General features: G+C 48.9%; 1 protein-coding gene across 1 annotated transcript in view; it reads left to right on the top strand.

Annotated features, from left to right (window-relative positions):
- Nucleotides 1–3,851: 3,851 nt before the first annotated feature.
- NXN (nucleoredoxin) overlaps nucleotides 3,852–17,950 on the top strand; it is a 46,678-nt gene continuing 32,579 nt past the window's right edge. Inside the window, exon 1 of the mRNA XM_084218888.1 lies at nucleotides 3,852–4,206. Within this exon, the coding sequence (XP_084075014.1) occupies nucleotides 3,889–4,206 (318 nt within the window). The 5' untranslated portion in view covers nucleotides 3,852–3,888. The remainder of the gene's footprint in view (nucleotides 4,207–17,950) is intronic.

Here is a 17,950-nt window from a genome sequence, read left to right as displayed (position 1 = left end):
GGTGAAGAGCAGGGAGAGAATCGGGCAGAAACCTGGGGGGAAGGACTTTGAAAATAAAAAGGCTCATCTTTACAAGCTTGGGGAGAAAAATTCCCTCCCAGTCCCAGGAGCCAGGTCCTGGACTAGTCCCCAGAGAGCCAAATACACACAGAAGGGCTGTGGTTGAGATCCGTTTCCTTGTGTTTGGCTGGTGTTGTTTGAAATCAACTCTAGTCATTTTCAGGAGCACTGTTTTGTGTTTCTGTGGTTACACGTGGATCCCAGTCCTACAGGAAAGTGGCAGAACGGACACCCTGGGACCCGGCTGGATGAGCAGGGGTGCCCTGAGGCCTCCCCACCACTGGCACAACAGACCTGGCACTGCCTGCACCTCTGTGACAGGGGCAAGGACCTTGCCAGCAGCTGGATTCAGCAGGACTCATCTTCCGGAGCCACAGATGACGAGGAGGGTCAAAGGTACCACGAGCTGCCCTCAGCAATACGGATATTAACAGGATTGCAACACCAGCCGGAGGAATTTGAAGGGTCAAACTCCGCGAGGTTGTTTTACACATTCAGTGAATCCACAGCAGCGTTTTGGGAGGCTGATACCTTAACACAGACCAGTTGAAAGGAGTTAATGTGTGACCAGCCCCAGCCAGCTGGAGCAGGCAGACGGGCTGTCCTGCTGGAGCTGGTTTCGGCAGCCGGGACACTGTGCAGTCCTCAGCAATGCTGATGTGACTCCAGAAGAAAAAACGGAGAGGAGGAGGATTGCAGTTGACTTGCATCATGTGCAGAGCAGAATTAGCTCTTGTTTTCCCTGCAGATTCCCGGCAGGATGGCTACCCTGGGCTTTCTCTGGATATGGATGTCCATAATCTGAAACATCTTGCTGCTAAAATGCACCCCACAAATGTGCTCGTGAGTGAGAGCTGCCCAATAAGGAGAATGTCAGGACACAATGGGTTTATGTCAAGCCCTGAACTGTTTGAAGTGTGTCCCCTCCCTCTAAGAGACCTTGCTGCTGGCTGATGTCCACACACCGTGGAAGATCCCCTGCCCTCAGTGCAACGTGGAGTTCAGAATGCAGCTGGGTTAAAAACTGAGGAGCCTTTTGCAATCAGATTAAGTTTTTATATAAATGTTGTACCATGGGATCAGAGCCACCAGTGGATACTTTGGGGAAACTCTGCTGTTTCAGTGCCACATCCAGATGGTTTTTGGACACTTCCAGGGGTGATGACTCCACCACTACCCTGGACATCCTCTTCCAGGGCTCGGCCACCCTTTTGGTGGAGAATCTTTCCCAGATGCCCAGTCTGCTGCAGCTCGAGGGAGGACAGCCCTGGGAGGACAGACTGCCGCACACCTGGCTGCAATCTCTCGGCAGGGAGCTGTGGAGCCCCTTGAGGTCCCTTCGAGCCCCTTTTTCCCTGGCTGCGCTCTCCCCGCTCCCTCCCCGCTTGCCGTGCGCGGTGTTCCCGGCAGATGGCACCGGAGCCCCGCGGTCCCTCCGCAGCACCGGGAGGGAACGGGGGGGACACGGATCCCCTTTTCCTGCCCCTCTTCTCTCCGCTCTTCGGGCTCGGCCCTTTTAGCCCTACCTCATTTCGTCAGTGTTTGTATTTTTCAAGAGCCTAATGAGCTTATTTTTTAAGGCCCTAATGTTTAATAGACACCGGGTGTCTATTAAACATTTAAATATAAATAAATAAACAAATATAAAATAAATAAACAAATATAAAATGAACAAACAACAAAATTTCCATAAATATAAATATAAACAGTATATAATATATAATATATAAATAATAAATATATTTAAAATAAATTAAATTTATTTTATAAATAAGCGAAATAGAATAAACTAATACATGTAATAGTTATAATATAATAAACTAAACACATTTGAAAAAATACTTGCTAAATACTTAAGTGAAAAATATAGTATGTACTAGTCAACCCGGGTGTAATATAAAAAACCCTCCACTACTTATGAAAAATAAACAGGAGTTAGAAAAATGCAGATAGGCACTGGCTCTATATGGACAAGAAACTGCTTATTAAAAACCTTGGGAGGCTGTCCTGACTCTTTAATTCCAGTGCCTCAAGCTGGTTCTCAAATGGGCATCCTGAATCTGTGATTCTGCTGCAGAACCAGCACCTCATCCACCACATTTTAAGCTCTCTCATGGTGTAACCTCAGTTCAGTCTCACCTCACCTTGTGAATTTTTTTCATTAACAGTTGTTTTGTTTCATTGGTCCTTATGAGAGAAATGCTTTTGACTTTTTCTGTGGTTCAGAGCATCTTCCTCTTGCTTTGTTCACTAAATGCATGGCCAGACATATTAACTGCAGCCATAAATATTATTTTTACAGCAGAATATTTATCTTGCTGCATGGGTTGGCTGAGTTCAGGGTTGCAGACTTAAAAAACAGCTTCCCTGCCCTGAAGAACCCAGATACTTAATTAAGGCAGATAAGGAAGGACAAATAAAAAACAAGACAAAACTTCTCCTGCTTTGAACCACCTCTAGGGAGCAGGTCTTGGCAAGAGAAAAGAGAGATTGTAAAGCCGTAATAATAAGAATAATGATAATTAATTGTATTTATAAAGCATCCCCTAATGGCTCTGGATGCTACACAACGATTTTAGATACAATTGAAAGCAACAACAGTAACGAGAAGCCAAATAAGGAAGGGTTGTAAAAATGAAGGTGTTTATTGCAGTAGATAGTAAGATTTCAGTGAGCTGTTTTGGGGCTCTTCTGCAGCATGGACATCAGTCGGGAGCAGCTGGGGATCCCGCAGTGAATTCTGCAGGCTTGCAGATTGCAGACTTTGATTACAAAGAGCAAATACATTTTACAGCCTGGTTTGCATGTCACTGTCTCTGCTTTATTTCCTTTCTGTATCCCAGCCAGACAGTGTAACTCAACGCAACCCAATTTATGTTTATGCTTCTGGATTGGCTTTCAGGTTTTTCTGTCTGCATTTGATAGGGGTAAATATGTATTTATGTTCGATTTAGGAAACAAAGAAGGGAATAAATCTGTGGGCTTTGGGGAGGCTGGATCTACCCTCACGGGGCCAGTGGGGAGTCACAGAATGGTTTGGCTTGGAAGGGAGCTTATGGAAGGAGTCCTGGGAGGAGCGGCTGGGGGAGCTGGGGATGTTTAGCCTGGAGAAAAGGAGGCTCAGGGGAGATTTTTTAATTCTCTACCACTCGCTGAAAGGAGGTCGTGGCCAGGTGAGGGTCAGCCTCTGCCCCCAGGTAACAGCCAGAGGACAAGAGCACGGTCTGACACTGCACCAGGGGAGGTTTGGGCCGGACATTAGGAAGAGGTTCTTCACAGAAAAAGCGATCGGGCGCAGGAATGGTGGAGTCACCATCCCCGGAGGTGTTTGAAAGGCTGGATGTGCACACAGAGCCATGGGGTCTCATAGCTTGGACTCGTGACCTCAAAGGTCTATTCTCATCCTAGTTGGTTCTGTGCGACCCTGTGTGCGCCACCACAGGTCCCCCACAGGCCGGCACACCTTCCCCCGGAGCAGGAGCCACATCCCGCCTGGCCTCGCACGCCCCAGGGACGGGACACCCACATCTCTCCAAGCAAGCCGCGCCAGCGCTTACCCTTTCAGGGAAGAACTTCCCCCTAACACCCCACCTAACCACGCACAGCGCGCAGCCCTGGCCCTCCGTGCGCCGCTCCGTGCGCCGCTCCGTGCCCGGCCGGGCCGGCGGCGGCTCTGAGGGGCCGGGGGGGCCGGGCCGGGGCGGCGCTGCCCGGGGCGGGGGCGGGCGCGGGGCGCGCGGCGCGGCAGCGCCCCCTGGCGGGGCGGGGCGGGGCGTGCGCGGCCGGCGGGCGCGGAGCGGAGCGGGCGCGCAGCGGGAGCGGAGCGGGATGGCGGGCGCGCTCACCGACCTGCTGGGAGAGGTGCTGGTGGCCGCCGACGGCGAGGAGGTGGCCGTGTCGGCCTTGGCCGCCCGCGGGGTCTCGCTGGTGGGGCTCTACTTCGGCTGCAGCCTCGGCGGCCCCTGCGCGCAGCTCGGCGCCAGCCTGGCCGCCTTCTACGGGCGCTTCAGGGGGGAGGCGGCGGCGGCCGGCGGGCAGCGCCTCGAGATCGTCTTCGTGTCGGCGGAGCAGGAGCAGCAGCAGTGGCAGGAGGCGGTGCGGGCCATGCCCTGGCTGGCGCTGCCCTTCGCCGACAAGCACCGCAAGGTGAGACCCGCGGCCGGGCGGGGGGCGGCGGGGCGCGCCCCGGGCTTTGTCTGGGGGCGCGGGGCTCGGCCGGGGCTGGGCGCCTTCCAGAAAGTTCCCGGGGGAGCCGGGGAAGCGGCGGGGAGGTGGCGGCTGCTGTCCCGCGGGGCGACGCCGGCTCCTGCGGGGCCTGGGAGCCGCGGTACCGGTACGAGGGGAGCCCGGGGCTGGGCATCGGGGTCAGCGCCGGCCCCGCAGCGGAGCGGGGCTGCAGGTGAGCTGCGAGGGGGCAGCTCCGCGGGGCACGGCTCACTCCGGCGGGCGCCGCGGAAAGCAGAGCTTGCCGAGGGCAGCGGACGCGGTGCCCGTGGGCTCCTGCGTGGGTTCGGGCACAGGAAGGAGCCCCCGCCAGCCGTGGGAGGACACGCGGTGCTGGAGGAGCGAGTGAGCCCGGCTCGGCTGGGAGCTGCCGGCGAGGCTGCCCGGCCAGTTCGTGCGATGGGGTTTGTTCCTCTTGCTCGGTGCGTTCGGTACTCTGCGAGTTACAGCTTCTCATCCGTAGAGTTTAATCGGAGAGATAATGGACAGAAAGCACGTTAAGATCCAGACAGAGCGGGCTGTGATGAAAAGGAAGGCACAGGCTGAGCCTCTACTTCCCAACGACCTTGCAACGCTTAAAAGGAAAAAAAAAAAAAAACTCTTTACAAATCTAATCTCTGGAAGCAATTGAGTAAGAATTGAAAAGATGGTGCCCCACAGTGCCATTTCTAAACATCTTTCTGGCGAGTGGTTGAGGCGGCGGGTGTGGAAGCAGGGCAGACTCCGACTCAGCTTTGGCTGGGATTGGGATAACGCTGGTACCTGCAGGGCCGGGGGTAGCTGAGCCCCCTAGGCATCCCCTGTGTCTGGACACCACAGGCTGTGTTGGGATGAAAGGGATGAGGGGGATGACATCTTCCAGGATGGGTCTCTGAGCCCTGCTCTGTTCCTTAGGTAAAGGAATTTAAGGAATAGTTGGTCGTTGTCCGGCGGCGCCGTGTGATGTCCCTGCTGCTGAGAAGAGATGTAGCTTTGAAACGTGGATTTGCCTTTTTTCCCCTCATTTGCTGCCGTTTTTTGTCACTAAGCCCCCAGTTCTGCAAAAACTCTGGTGTATTTAATGCTGCACACCTGGATGATAATGCTGCCCAAGGCCCCCAGTTTGCCCCTTTGAAGTCCAGACACTTCTTACTAGGAGCTCACCCAAGTGGTCAGGATCTGAGCAGTTTCATTAATCAGAGGAGCTGCAACCTTCAGAGAAACTACACTTTAACTCAGGTTTCTTTTAAACCAAACCCTCTTCCTACAGTGATGTGAAAACACTGTGGTTCCAATTAGTAGCTGACCATTTCCCTACAGAACATTTCAGATTATTTAGATGGTGGGACTTCTGCTTGCCGTATTTGCTTTAAAAATTCCACTGCAATGTAGTTAAATGGTTGGGAAATCATAGAAGTGGAAGGTGGCATTAATTTTACATGCTGGCCAATGCTTCCATCTATTAGATGGCAAGAAAACATGAAATAAAAAGATTATGGGGTCTTAAACTCTTATTCCAAGAAGCCCTGAGTTAAATTCAGGATTATTTTTGTGTGCAGTGTAAAGTAATTGAAGCTCATGCTGTATATTTTCAAAACTAAGCAGATGTGATGTGGCTTTGGAGGAAGCTTAATCTACGGATAACAGAGAACCTATTTGTAAGTTGTAAGGGCAATTATGTCAGGATATCAGATTTCTAAACAGGAGATTTATAACCTGTAGCTCAGGCAGTTAGAAGTTTCCTTGTATAATAGGCTGATTTTTTAAATAGTCGGGTTAATGACCTGACTCCCCAGAAAAGCACAAACTTTGTATTTTTCAAAAACATGCCAGCGAGAGCTGGGGATGTCGAGCATATGTTCAGTACCTCACGGGCTTAATTTGTTTTAAAACAAAAGCATTAGAGGAATGTAGGCAGTGCTTTTGAGTTATGGTTCCTTTGCACCAAGGGATACTCCTAAACCCCAGCGAATTATATAGATTTATGGGAAGAAGGGGATATTATAGATGCAGGGTAGAGACAGCAGGAGGGGTGGGAGCACTGAGAGCTCTGTCCCTGAGCTCTCAGCCCCCCATCCTTGCAGGTTTCAGGGCTTGTTTGGGAGCTCTGCCCAGCAGGGTTGAGCCTGGGTGATGCCCAGGCTCAAAGACCTCCAGAAGTCCTTTCTAGCCAACTCTTCCCATTGTGGGTTGGTTACTTTATCTACTGAGGCCATGAAAACTTTGTGGAGAGATGATGGCTTCCTTTCCTATAGAAAATCATCACTTTTTTTGCTCAGTGTTATTAAAAAATATGACTTTTAAGGTCTATCTGTCATTGTCCTTCTCTGGCGTACTCTGAATTTTTCTACATCTCTCCTCCTTCCAAACCCTGAGCACCAAACGTTGATAGATCTTAAAACCCAGGCTCCTTTCTGAGTTTGCAATACAATTCCCACAGTCCTAAAAGTAAATTAGCATCTTACTCTGATGGTTATTGGACAAAGTAGATGGAATTGTCAAAGCAAACAGCCACTCTTTGTTGAATGCCTCGGTAACTCAATAATGCCGGGGTGCAGTTACCAGGGACAACCAGTTCAATTGGAGTAACTTCAGCACACAGCAATTTTTGCCTCCAAACCAGTAATAAAAGAAAGCAGTACAAGTCAGCAAACATCTGGCCATGGGAAAAGCCTTTGATTAATGAGGAGGATGGCATTATGCCTCTGTCTGAGCCGCAGCCAGACCTATGATTGGGTGGGTTTTTTTCAAGGACAAAACCAGAATGAGCCAAATGAGATTGGAGGCCTTGAGCTCGTGGTGCACGTCCCTCAGTTAGGTTGTTCTGGCCTGATTTGGGCAGCCACAGGTAGATTTTGGTGATTGATTTGTCTTCTGATAATGCCTGACATGGCTGAGCAGAGCAGTGGGGACATGGTGTTGCTCAGTGTCTTCGTTTTGGTTTAACATCACCCCCTTGTTGCTGTTTGCATGGACATCTGGAGGGTTGATTTAATAACAGCTTTAATATCCTGATTGCTGCTGAGAGCCTCAGTAGTGTAAACAGCCCCCATCTGCCTACATGCCCTGGTGTCCCCCAGCACCCACAGCGAGGTGTCTCCCTTCCTGCTGTTGGAAGGATCCCAGACTTCTCCTGGTGAGCTCCACACCAACCCTGCTGCAGAGTCCACCCACACTCAGGGCGAATTTGGGTGCTTTTCAAGGCTGTTGGAGGAGTGCTGTCCTGGGGTGTTGCTATGTGACATCTTGTCATCTCTGCTAAAAAAGCTAAACCATCCCCATTCTCCATTGAGTAGATCCCATGGTTCCATATAGGAGTGGGAGAAAGGAGAGTGCTGGAGGAGAAAAAGCTCTACAGTGAGGGAGCAGCAGTTTATCTTTTGCTGATGTTTATTTGCCTTTGCTTTTGTTTTTGCTTGTTAGTTTCGTCTTCCTCATTCTTTTGAATCTTGAAATTTCTCCTGACATTTCCTTGGTGCATCCACACAGTGCCGCAGTGGCGCTGGGGCTGTGCTTTGCCTCTCTTGTGTTTTGTGTTTTTCTGCTGTATTTGTGCATCTGGTTGAGTGTTGCACAGATTCTTCTTGGGAAGGCTGAGATGCTTCTGTTCTGGATTTAAGCAAATGCAAAACATGTTGATTGTTTTTCTGTGATTATTCAGTCAAGTATCTGAAAACAATTTGAGGATCTCCCTTTGCTCACGCTGGTAAATTTCCTTTGGTTGGGACAGAGTGTTTTCCCTTTATCTGAAAAGATCATCTGCCGTGGGAGCCTGTCCTAATAAGACACCAGGTACTAATTTTGTGTGTAGACTTTGTACAAGAAATGCTGGGGAGAAGATAGAAATGTCATTAAATTAGACTGTCCACAATTTTTTTTTTTTTTGGGGGGAGGAAAAATCTTCAAACCCTTGATTACAGTTTAAGGTACACCCTGATTTTCAGGGACTCAGAACTTTTCTGTTTGAAATTGCCATCTGCTGAGATCTGGGAGGCAAGTGGTCAGCACAGATGTGGGATTTGTCTTACAGAAGATTTTGTAAATCACTTGAAGCAGCTTTTGAATTTCATCATATAAAAATATCTAAGTAATCACTTTCAGCTGTATTCCTGACTTTATATTTCTGGGGTGGGAATGTATATGAACTCTTTGGCTCACGGAGCTGTAGATTTGAAAAATATGGTCTTTTCATGACATCAGGCTATTGAGTAAGAAGCAAGGCATTAGCAGCACCAACCGATTCTTTGTTTGCTTTGAAACTTTGCTGGTTCTGAAATGTAAGAATGGGAGATGTATGAAGGGAGCAGAGGGAAGCCTGTGTGCTGTTTTTCATTGTGGCATCTTAATCCAGATGTTGAAATGAAAACCTTCGTTTAAAAATGCACGCTTGACAATTTCATTCGTTACTCTCAGGTTGCAGGACCGAGCAAAGGAACTTTACTTTGTAAAGTAATCAGTGCATAGTTCTTCTCCAAAAATGCATTCTTTAGAGGCTGAACACGTAACAGCTTTACAAAAGAAAGTGCAGAACAATGGAGTGTTTTTCCCTGCAATTTTGGAGACGTTCAACAGTGAACTCCAATTATTCACTATTTCCACATTGTGCAGATGACATCGAAGCCAAAACATTTTGACTTCTTCTTGTTTTTGTTGATGCCTTTTTTCCGAATTATTTCTCTGTGTGTTTTACACGGCTTTACAGTCACCCTCCATGCAATTAGCAGTCCTCTCTCATGCCAAGACCCTAATCCTTCTGTGAAATCCCCATCAGCGTCAGGAGGCTGCAAGTCTGGGGACTGTGTCCTGCTCCTGGTCCTGCAAGAGTTGCAAAAACACCACTGACGTCCGTGGAGGTTGGATTTCCCCCCATATCCAAACTGTTGCCTGCCCAAGCACTTTCCCTGGGGGAGAATTAGTATTTTAAAAGTCTTGCTGACGTGTAGTCTGCCGTGGTGTTTATTACATCCTTCAGTGGGTAATTGCCCACGTTTTAGGACCTGCTCTGAAAGTCTTGGGCATCTTTCCATTATCAAATCCTCCTGGCTCCAGGGTGGGGACAAGCAGTTTGCTGTTCACATGATTGGTTCTTGAACAGGGCTCTGTACACATCCCATCCCAAAATCTGACATCAGGTTTGCCTTTGGATGGTGGCTTCTTCAAAGGGTTCAATAACATTTTAGTTTGAAATGCTGTGGCTGTCTCCTTGTTCAGTACTCAGTCCTTTTGTATTGTTGCCCACAAGTATTGCTTAGTACTAGAAAGCTGGGGTGAAATTCTTGATGAGTTCATTGCTGGCAGGTTCAGGTTTTGGAAGAGTCCAGGCTGGTTTGGAGTTTTTCGATGCTTTCTCATGGACAAACTTTTAGTGTTTCAGAGCAGAACTTGGTGGGGTGTGTGTGTGGGACTGGGGTAAGGTTTCACTTCTGAATTGCATTTGGGTAGAGCTCTCTGTTTTGCATTCCTGTTTTTTTCAGCCATGCTCCCAGCATGGAAGTTGGGGCATGGTTTTAATCTAAGTCAAATCAGAAAATACTACAGTTTTTAGTGACCACACCATGGGGATTCTTGTCCCAACCCTCCTGCCCAACAATCTAGATTCAACATAGTGATTGCCTCCTCCTTATTACTAGAGTTTGATGTGAAATGTAGGGATCTAGGGAAATTCAGAGGGCATGGGAGGCTGTTGTACAGCAGGCTGAACTCTGGATTCAGCAAAACAAATTTGAGCAGTGCTTGCCTGAGCATTTGTTTGATGAGAAGCTTATTGGTGTGTGTGGATTGCTTCCTCCTCCTTCCCCTCCCCATTGTTTTTATCAGGGAAACAAGTTCCAAGCAAAATATTCCAAAGTGATATTTAATTACTCTTTAAAATGCAACTATTTGTCTTATCAGCCATGTGGATTTCTATTTGCTGCTTTGATATGACAGTTAGTAGTTTGTAATTTTTGAAAAGCTTACACGCTCCAGGAATCTGTGATTTTTATGCTTTTGAAAGTGGAGATGTTGAATTAACTGCAGCTTTGAACTATTCACGGATAATTTCAGGCCCCCCGCTTTCAGCAGCTACAAGCTGACTCCTGAGCTTTCAGGCTGGGTTGAATACTGAATAATCACAACTTTATAGCTGCATGTGCTCTCTAAACTGCTTCCATGGCACATCACAGTGTAATGCACGACAGGTTTGAAATGTTTTTGTAGACAGATCACTTTGTGCCATCTCCAGATAATCATGGTTGGGAAAGGAGGGAGCGCTGCCAGCCTGGGGAGGGTGCTTGGATTCATTACAGCTTGGGCTTTGGGCACGTTAATTCCTCTCTGTTCTTGAATTGGGAGCCCAGATGGGGGACTGGGGGGTGTTCTGGGGAGGGGGTTTTCTCCAGCACTGCCTCGATGTCCCTCTGCAGAGCAGCTTCCTCTGTGCTGGCTGGAGCTGCTTCTTCTCAGCTGATGCTCCGTAGGCAAAAAACCACAATCAGAGTTAAATCTGTAGGTTGTAAATTAAAGACAGGGTCAATGGAGAAGCTGGGAGTGGGATGAGTTGACAAGTAAGCAGATAGACCTGTTAAATTCTCTCATGGGAAAGTGAATTATTTGAGTATTTCAGATTACAACATGTGTGCCTTGTCTCATAGCTGATCATGTTTTCATCATCTCAGTTTTCCAGGGAAAATGCAGTCTCTTATTGATTTGGCATAGACTACACACAACTAATGGAAGGGTGGAACTAAAAAGATGCAGGAATGTTTTCTGCATATTCTCACATCTGTCTGTCAGCACTGAGAACAATTGCAACCCACAATTAATATGTAAAGAATTTGCAGTCTTTATTTACTGCGAGTGGGTGACTGCTCAGTTGCATCAGGGCAGTAGCTGAGCATCTGCAATCTGATCAAACCCATGCTGGGGCTCAGCAAGTCCCTCTGGCCTAAAAACAAGGGGATGGGAGCCCTCAACAAGGCACAGGGCAGTGTGGGGGTGCAGGGTCCCTGCCTGTGTGAGGGGAGCCCAAACACCACAGAGGATCTGGTTCCTAAAGGATGCATTCATTCCTAGTGATGGGTGCTGCTCCAGCTGTGGCAGCAGGAATGGGAGCAAACCCTCACCACAGCTTGTGATGAGGAAGGCAGCAGGAATACCCTGGGACAATTCCTGGATGCATCTCCAGGCAGACAAGGTGCTTTAGCAGCAGGGTGGTGTGAGACGTTCATTGCTGGGTGGTTTTTGCAGCATTGGAATCTGTCCTGCCCAGCCAAGGAGGGAAGCTCCAGGGTCCTCCTGCAGCATTTTGTCTGTCTTTGCAACTGTGGCTGAATCCAGTCTGACTTGAAAATATTTTAATGGAGAAAAGGTGCAAAAGTCCCTATTTAAAATTGATTTGGCAAGAGCAACCAGATTTTAGTTACATGTTTGAGGTCTAAAAAATAGCTGGTGGCATCCTCAGCTGTGGGCTGAGACCCCAGGGAATGGGTGGCAGCTGGCACAAGGGGCCAGATCCCACCAGGAGGGATCTCAGCAAGGCTGGGCTTTGACAGCTGAGAAGGAAACATTATTTTATGTTTCAGGGCAAGGATTTAAAAATCTGGGTGAGAATTAAGTAATGTTTGCAGAAGAAAGAATAAGGCGACTGAAACAAATTGCAACTGTATGAGCGAGCTGGAGAGAGAAATTCTAGTTCTCCCTTGTTCCCAAGAGATTCCCACTGGAGAGATGAAGTCATAGCTATGACTTCATTGGTGTTAGCTCAGGATGCTGACAAACGAGCCCGTTTGATTTGTGTCAGGCTGACTGGGACCCTGCTCTGGCTCTCTCCCCGTGCCCTGGCAGTCACTGCCCTTGCCATGACAGTGGCAGAAGCAGGCACTGCTGCCCCAGCCAATCTGATCCAGCTCAGCATTTGCTTTTGAGCTGCCACTGCTTCATCCTTCCTTCCTTCCAGCTCTGAGCTGGCTTTGATAAATCCTGCTGGGTGGAAGGCAGCAGCCAAAACATCTCCATCAACAGCCAAGCCTGTGCCTGGCACGGGGAGCATTAATGGTACCCAGCAGTTCCAGCCTGGCTTCCAGAGCAAACAGAGGGCTGCAGGATCTCATCCTCACAACTCAGCATTGCTGTAGGAGTCCCTTCTGGAAAAAGTGTGAAATTTATTGTAATACACACTGAGGATCTTATGGCGGATCTGAGCTGCTAAATCCTCTAAACCTGAGCCTGCAATTTCATTGACAGGGCCTCTCACTTCACTCAGCTCCAAGCTTATGGTTTCACTGCTCCAATATTTTTCCATACATGGAAGCATTCCTGCCCCAGCCTGGGCTAATCCTGACATGCCACTGCATCTGGATGTTAGCTCATTTCTCGCAGCTGACACTGTGCAAAGGCAGATGTCTGACCTTACTTTTGTTTAAATAGATGTAATTCAGCCAGCTAGAGTCTCGCTCCATAGGTGAGCACGGGGGGAAAAAATAGAAAGGAAAAAAGGTGTTTTTCCATTTTATGAAGCTCCCAGGGCTGTTGGGTGGATGAATTGGTCACCAGGAATGCCATACTCTGGAAATGTGTAGTTTAATTTGCAGAGAGGTAACAAAACACAGATTTGTTGTCTCTAAACCCATCTCTTTACTGTGATTCTGAGAGTGGAGAGGGGTCCCTACCCATCCCCTCAGAGGATGCTCCTGGTCACTCTGCTCTGCTCTGCTGGCTCTCCAAAGTCCCTGGACTGTTTGTTGTGTATTTAGCAGCTCGGTGGAGCTGGGGCTGCTGCACCCCTGCAGTGAGCCCAACGCCTCGGCCATACCACAGAAAGAGATGCTTGTGCTGCTGAGCTGCTGCCTGAGCTGGGGGCCTGCTCATAATCCCTTCCTCACCAGGGCAGGCTGTAGGATTTAATTAAATGTCTGTGAGGTGCTCTGCAAGCCTCTGCTGAAAGGCCCTGCGTGAGGGCAGTGCCTTTGAATAAAAGCTAGAGACCTTCCCCGGCCGCCGGGAAAGAGCTGGAGCTGAAGCAGTGAGACCCAAGCTGTTGAATCTGAACAGATGTTGGTTCTCCCCCACTTGGGTAGTTCAAAAGGATTATTCTGCCTCTCCCAAAATAAAGGAGAAACACAGGGATTTTAGTGGTGTTGCCAGGGATCTCAGCTCCATCCCCTCGTGCTCGCTGCTGGTTGAAAGGTTGCACGCTGGGCTGGGGATGTGTGTGGAGTGTTTTGGTTGTGGGCTGTGCCCTTGTGTTTGCAGTTCAGCATCCACTTGCCTGTTCAGCATCCACTTCCCCCTCACTGGGGGTCCCAGTTTGTCCACTCTTCGCTTGGCTGCTGCTGTTGTGTGCAGGAGTAAGAGAAGCTGAACTGAGCCACGATATAACAGGTTTCAAATGAACCGAGCTGTGTGATGGCGTGGGAAGGAGATGACAGTTTCCAGATCTGCTGTCAGATCCGTGAAGCAGATGAAACTTCCTTTGTGTGACTGTTTCAGCCCCTGAGAACCAAGTGAGTCCAAGAGCTGTTGGGGTCTGTGGTGTCCCCAGCCCCACTGGGAGACTGCTGTCCCTCTGTCTGCCCTTCCAAGTGCAGCTCAGGGTCTGAGCAACAGCAGCATCCCAGTCCTTGTGCACAGTCTTGGGTCTGGTGGGATTTTCAGCATCAGATGGGTCACCAGAACATTAGAAATGTTCTTCCCCTTCATGTTTTTCTCACTACTGTTCTGTCACTCTCAGAGCAAATCAAAGAGCACCAGGCTACAAATCCTGCCTTGCAAGTACTGCCTGGGTGTTTGGCTTGCGGGATTGCTCCTCTTTTATCAGCTGATATCTGGTGTTCTAAGAGGGCAGGGAGCTGTGCTTATTTGCTTCTGAGAGGCTGATGACTCTACGAGCTGATTTTTTTAGGATGCTCCCTTTTTGATTCAGGTTTGTGGCCGTAGAACAGAGGTCACTGTGCTGTTACATTACAGGCTCCCTCTAATGAGCTCTTCCCTGTAATCTCTGCTGGGAAATTTGCAAATTGCTGCGTGCTTAGGGAAATCCTGCTGGCTTCACCCCATGGGCGAGGAAGCAGGGGTGAGAAGGGGCTGGATGAGTGACCAGAGTGGGGCTGTGCCTCTGCCACAGCTGTGATTTCCAGGTGCCAGCACTCCAGCCTCCCAGAACAGCCCCATCTCACACAGCTCATGGACATGACCCCGAGACTGAGCTCTGCTTCCCTCAGCCATTGCCCCCTGCTGCTGCTGTGCTGTGTGCTTCCCAAATCGCTTCGTTCCAGGGTTAGAAAAGACCCATTTTTGTGTCCTAAAGCCCTGGATTTCACAGATAGAGAAGGGGCAAGGTCTTAATGCCTGCAGCTTGATCTGCTAATCTGAAAGCATGGGAAGTTGTTCCTAGGGAGATTTGCTGCCCGGCTTTCTCAATGCAACTTTGCACAAATAGGGTTTGTTCCTACAATGAGCTGGAGCAGCTGGATGCCTCCCACCAAGATTGCTGATATTTAGGTCTTTGATTTTGGCAGAGATGCACAGCAATAAATTAAATGAGTAGGGGAGTTTCAGAGAGTAGTACAGATGGTGGGAAACTCGGGTTAGGGACTACTTAAGTGCTAACGTATGGCACAGCTTCCACTCCTTTCTTTCTTAAAGGAATGGAAAATGCTATGGGCTGCTGATCCAGGGATTTTGCCTCCTCCTTGTCTTCAGAGACCTGCAGACCACCTCTCTTACTGTTGTTTTTTGATGTTCAAGAAAGGAGTGTCCTGTGTGTGCTCCTGCAGCAATGTCCTCTGTACCTGCCTTCATTCCACCCTATCCTGGTTTGCTGCATACTTGGGTTTCTGCTTTTCTCTCTGGGAAAAGCAGCTGTTAAATAAGATTTCTTCTATCTTTTGCTTTTTTCCTCAATAGGTCTGGCCTGGTTTTGCTTTTGTTAAGCTGTGAGGATTCAAGTGAAACTATTTCATTCCTTTGTCCCCCTCTGTCTGCTTTAATTCACTGTGTCCCTACTGATGGTTTAATTATTGTGTGTGACAGGAGCATCCAGGGCATCGATTGGTGTTTATCCCTTAGGTGGTGCACAAAATAGGTGTTTGTCACCCTGGTGGCTCCCAGGATGAGTTTTTGCCTAGAGAGGCAGTTTTCAAACCAGTTAATTGCTGCCTGGTAGAGCCGAAGAGTAGGTGGCTGTCTCTGCCTTTCCCTGCAGGCATGTCGCTGCCGGCTGCATGGGACCAGTGGCTCCTCAGGTGGAAAGATGAGGATGTGGTAGGCTGGGAGGAGCCTTCAAGGTTGGGAAGAGATGTTTTGGAGTGTGGGAGAAGCAGGTGGATGGAGGGATGGTTGGAAGGAGGGAGGCATGAGGACCAGGCTGGAGCAAGGAGTGGTGCCTCGCCTGAAAAGTCACTTTGCTTCAGACAGCCCAGATTTGAATTGCAGAGTTTACTCAGTTTTAAAACTTAAACTCCCTCTGAGCTCTGCATGTTTTGTGCTGTTCTTTGGCTCTGGCTGACCGAGCAGTGGCCTTGTGTTGAGCCACATCCAGATCCTGGTTTGATGTTTGTCCCCACGAGGATTTGCTGCAGGCTTTGCTGCTGAAAAAGTGGAGTCATCTGCATAAACCCCAGTAAGTCTCTAGGTTAAGAGGCCACCAAATACCACCTCTGTCTGCTGCCATCCCTCTAATTATGAAAATAATAACCCCAGGCAGAGATTACAGCCCTGCTGGTGGCTCAGGGTCTGTTGTGCTGGGCTCTGTTCAGAGAGCTGCCTTTGAAGGAGGTGGTCCTTACCCTGCAGTTGGTTATGTAGGGCTGTGTGTTACCTCTGCCCTACAGTGACAGGCCAGGCTTGATGCCTCCTGCCTTGTGGACACACAGGTTTGGGGTCTGGAAGGGGAAGTGCAGACTTCCCTCACCTCCCTTCTGTCTTCATGGCACTGCCTTCTCCAGGCTTGAAACTAGAAATGGGATTTACACCTGGCAGGTGGCTGGGACATAATGAGTTCCCTAAGAGTGGTGGCTGCCATCTCTGGCTGAGTGCATCTTCATCTGTTTCCTCCCCTCCTGAGGGCCTGAGCAGGGATTATCCAGAACAAATCCTGTTACCCAGCTGCCTCCTCAGTGAAGGAGTCACAGGATGGGAGCGCCCCACAGAACATAAATCTGTTAGCAGATGACATCACAGGTGAAGGCTTTTAGGGTTTCTTTGCCAGAAAGTGGCAGTGTTGATTGCCAGGCTTAGCAATGAAGAATTTGAAGTTGTGATTCATCCCTCAATCCATGTCTTAAGTATGTAGTGGTAAAGCTTAGGAAAATTTGTGTATATATAAAGTGTTTCCTCTTAGGGAGCTGAGAACCCCTTAGGTGCAGCAATTACTATTTTATTAATTGGGATTGAAATACCAAATGCTCAGAACATGCCAGCTCGTGTCTGATGTGGGGAGAACTCAATTGCTCAAGAGAAAGGGCTTTTCATCCTGTCTGGATGCAAATCTATTGAAAAGAAAAATACCTGACATTTTTTGGTCATCTGCTCAAACATCTGTCTGGGCCCGTGGAGGTGGTTCTTGGTGGGGAAAGTCATTTGTGAGAGGCAGCTCCCAGAAAGGAAAAGGGTTCTTTGCTCATTCTCAGACTTGTGGTATTTAGTTTGGTATTTTACTTTGTAATTACTCCACCAATTAGCACAACTACAGATTTTGCCTTCCCTCTGCTGCTCTGTGTCTCACACTGCATTTGCTGGCCCTGAGGATAAACCTGCCTTGTGCAAAAGCACAGGCTGGCCCTGGAGAGGCTTTGGTGAATTTAAGAGAATCAGGATCCATGTGGATGTTGGCTCTGTCCCTCTGCAGTCAAAGAGACCGTGCCTGGCCCTGAGCTGCTCCTGCACAAGCCTGTGCCACCTACAGCTGCTTAGTGAAAAAAAATGCCCCACAAAAATGAGGGGTAGACAAGCTGTACCTGTGTTTTCCTTCAGCTGTTAAATACTTCCACTCATCCTTGCAGTAGCTGAAGGTGCTGTGGATTCATGGCCAGAGCGATGCTGAGAACATGAACCTGTAAAAAGAAATTAAACTTCTTCTTCTGTAGCTCAGCAGATTGGACATTGTGACATGAGCTTGGGCAAACACTTTCCATGCCATTTTGTGGGTTTTTTTCCGTCCACCATTACTCACAGCATTTGTTTTGTTCAGAGCTTCAAGCTACACGAACCAGTGTGTAATTGCCCTGGAGGGTTCATCACACTGACACAGAGCTGCCAGACACCTTCTGATTTCAAAGTGCCATTCCCTCACACATTTTCAGTGTTTCTTGTTTGTGCTGGTGAAAGCAGCTCCCAACAGGGAAATGGATATTGGTGTGAGCAGCTCCTGCTGCTGTGCTGAGCCTGTTCAGCTCCTCGGGTGAATGAGCAGCCTCATTCCAGCTTCCCTGGGAAGAGCCACTGCAGGACACCACAGGGTTCTTCCCCCTTGCTTAGCTAAATGTTCCTAAAGAAAATAAGTTGATAATCAAGTCCAGACCTTTTTGCAGGAGTTGCTGTGCTTTTTCCCCACCCTGCTCTCCTTCCCCTCGCAGTGAGCAGAGGGTCCCTGTTGTGTTGGAGCAGCCTTGTTGGCCAGGTGGGGTTCAAAGAACCTGCAGTGACCATTCAAAGAAAAATGCAAAATCCCAGTGGTCAGGTTGCTGTCCCTCCACTCTCCTGTCTGTAG

Source organism: Fringilla coelebs, assembly GCF_963513975.1.
Source record: "Fringilla coelebs genome assembly, chromosome: 20".
Lineage (NCBI taxonomy): Eukaryota > Metazoa > Chordata > Aves > Passeriformes > Fringillidae > Fringilla > Fringilla coelebs.
This window is presented reverse-complemented; position numbering and strand designations above follow the sequence as displayed.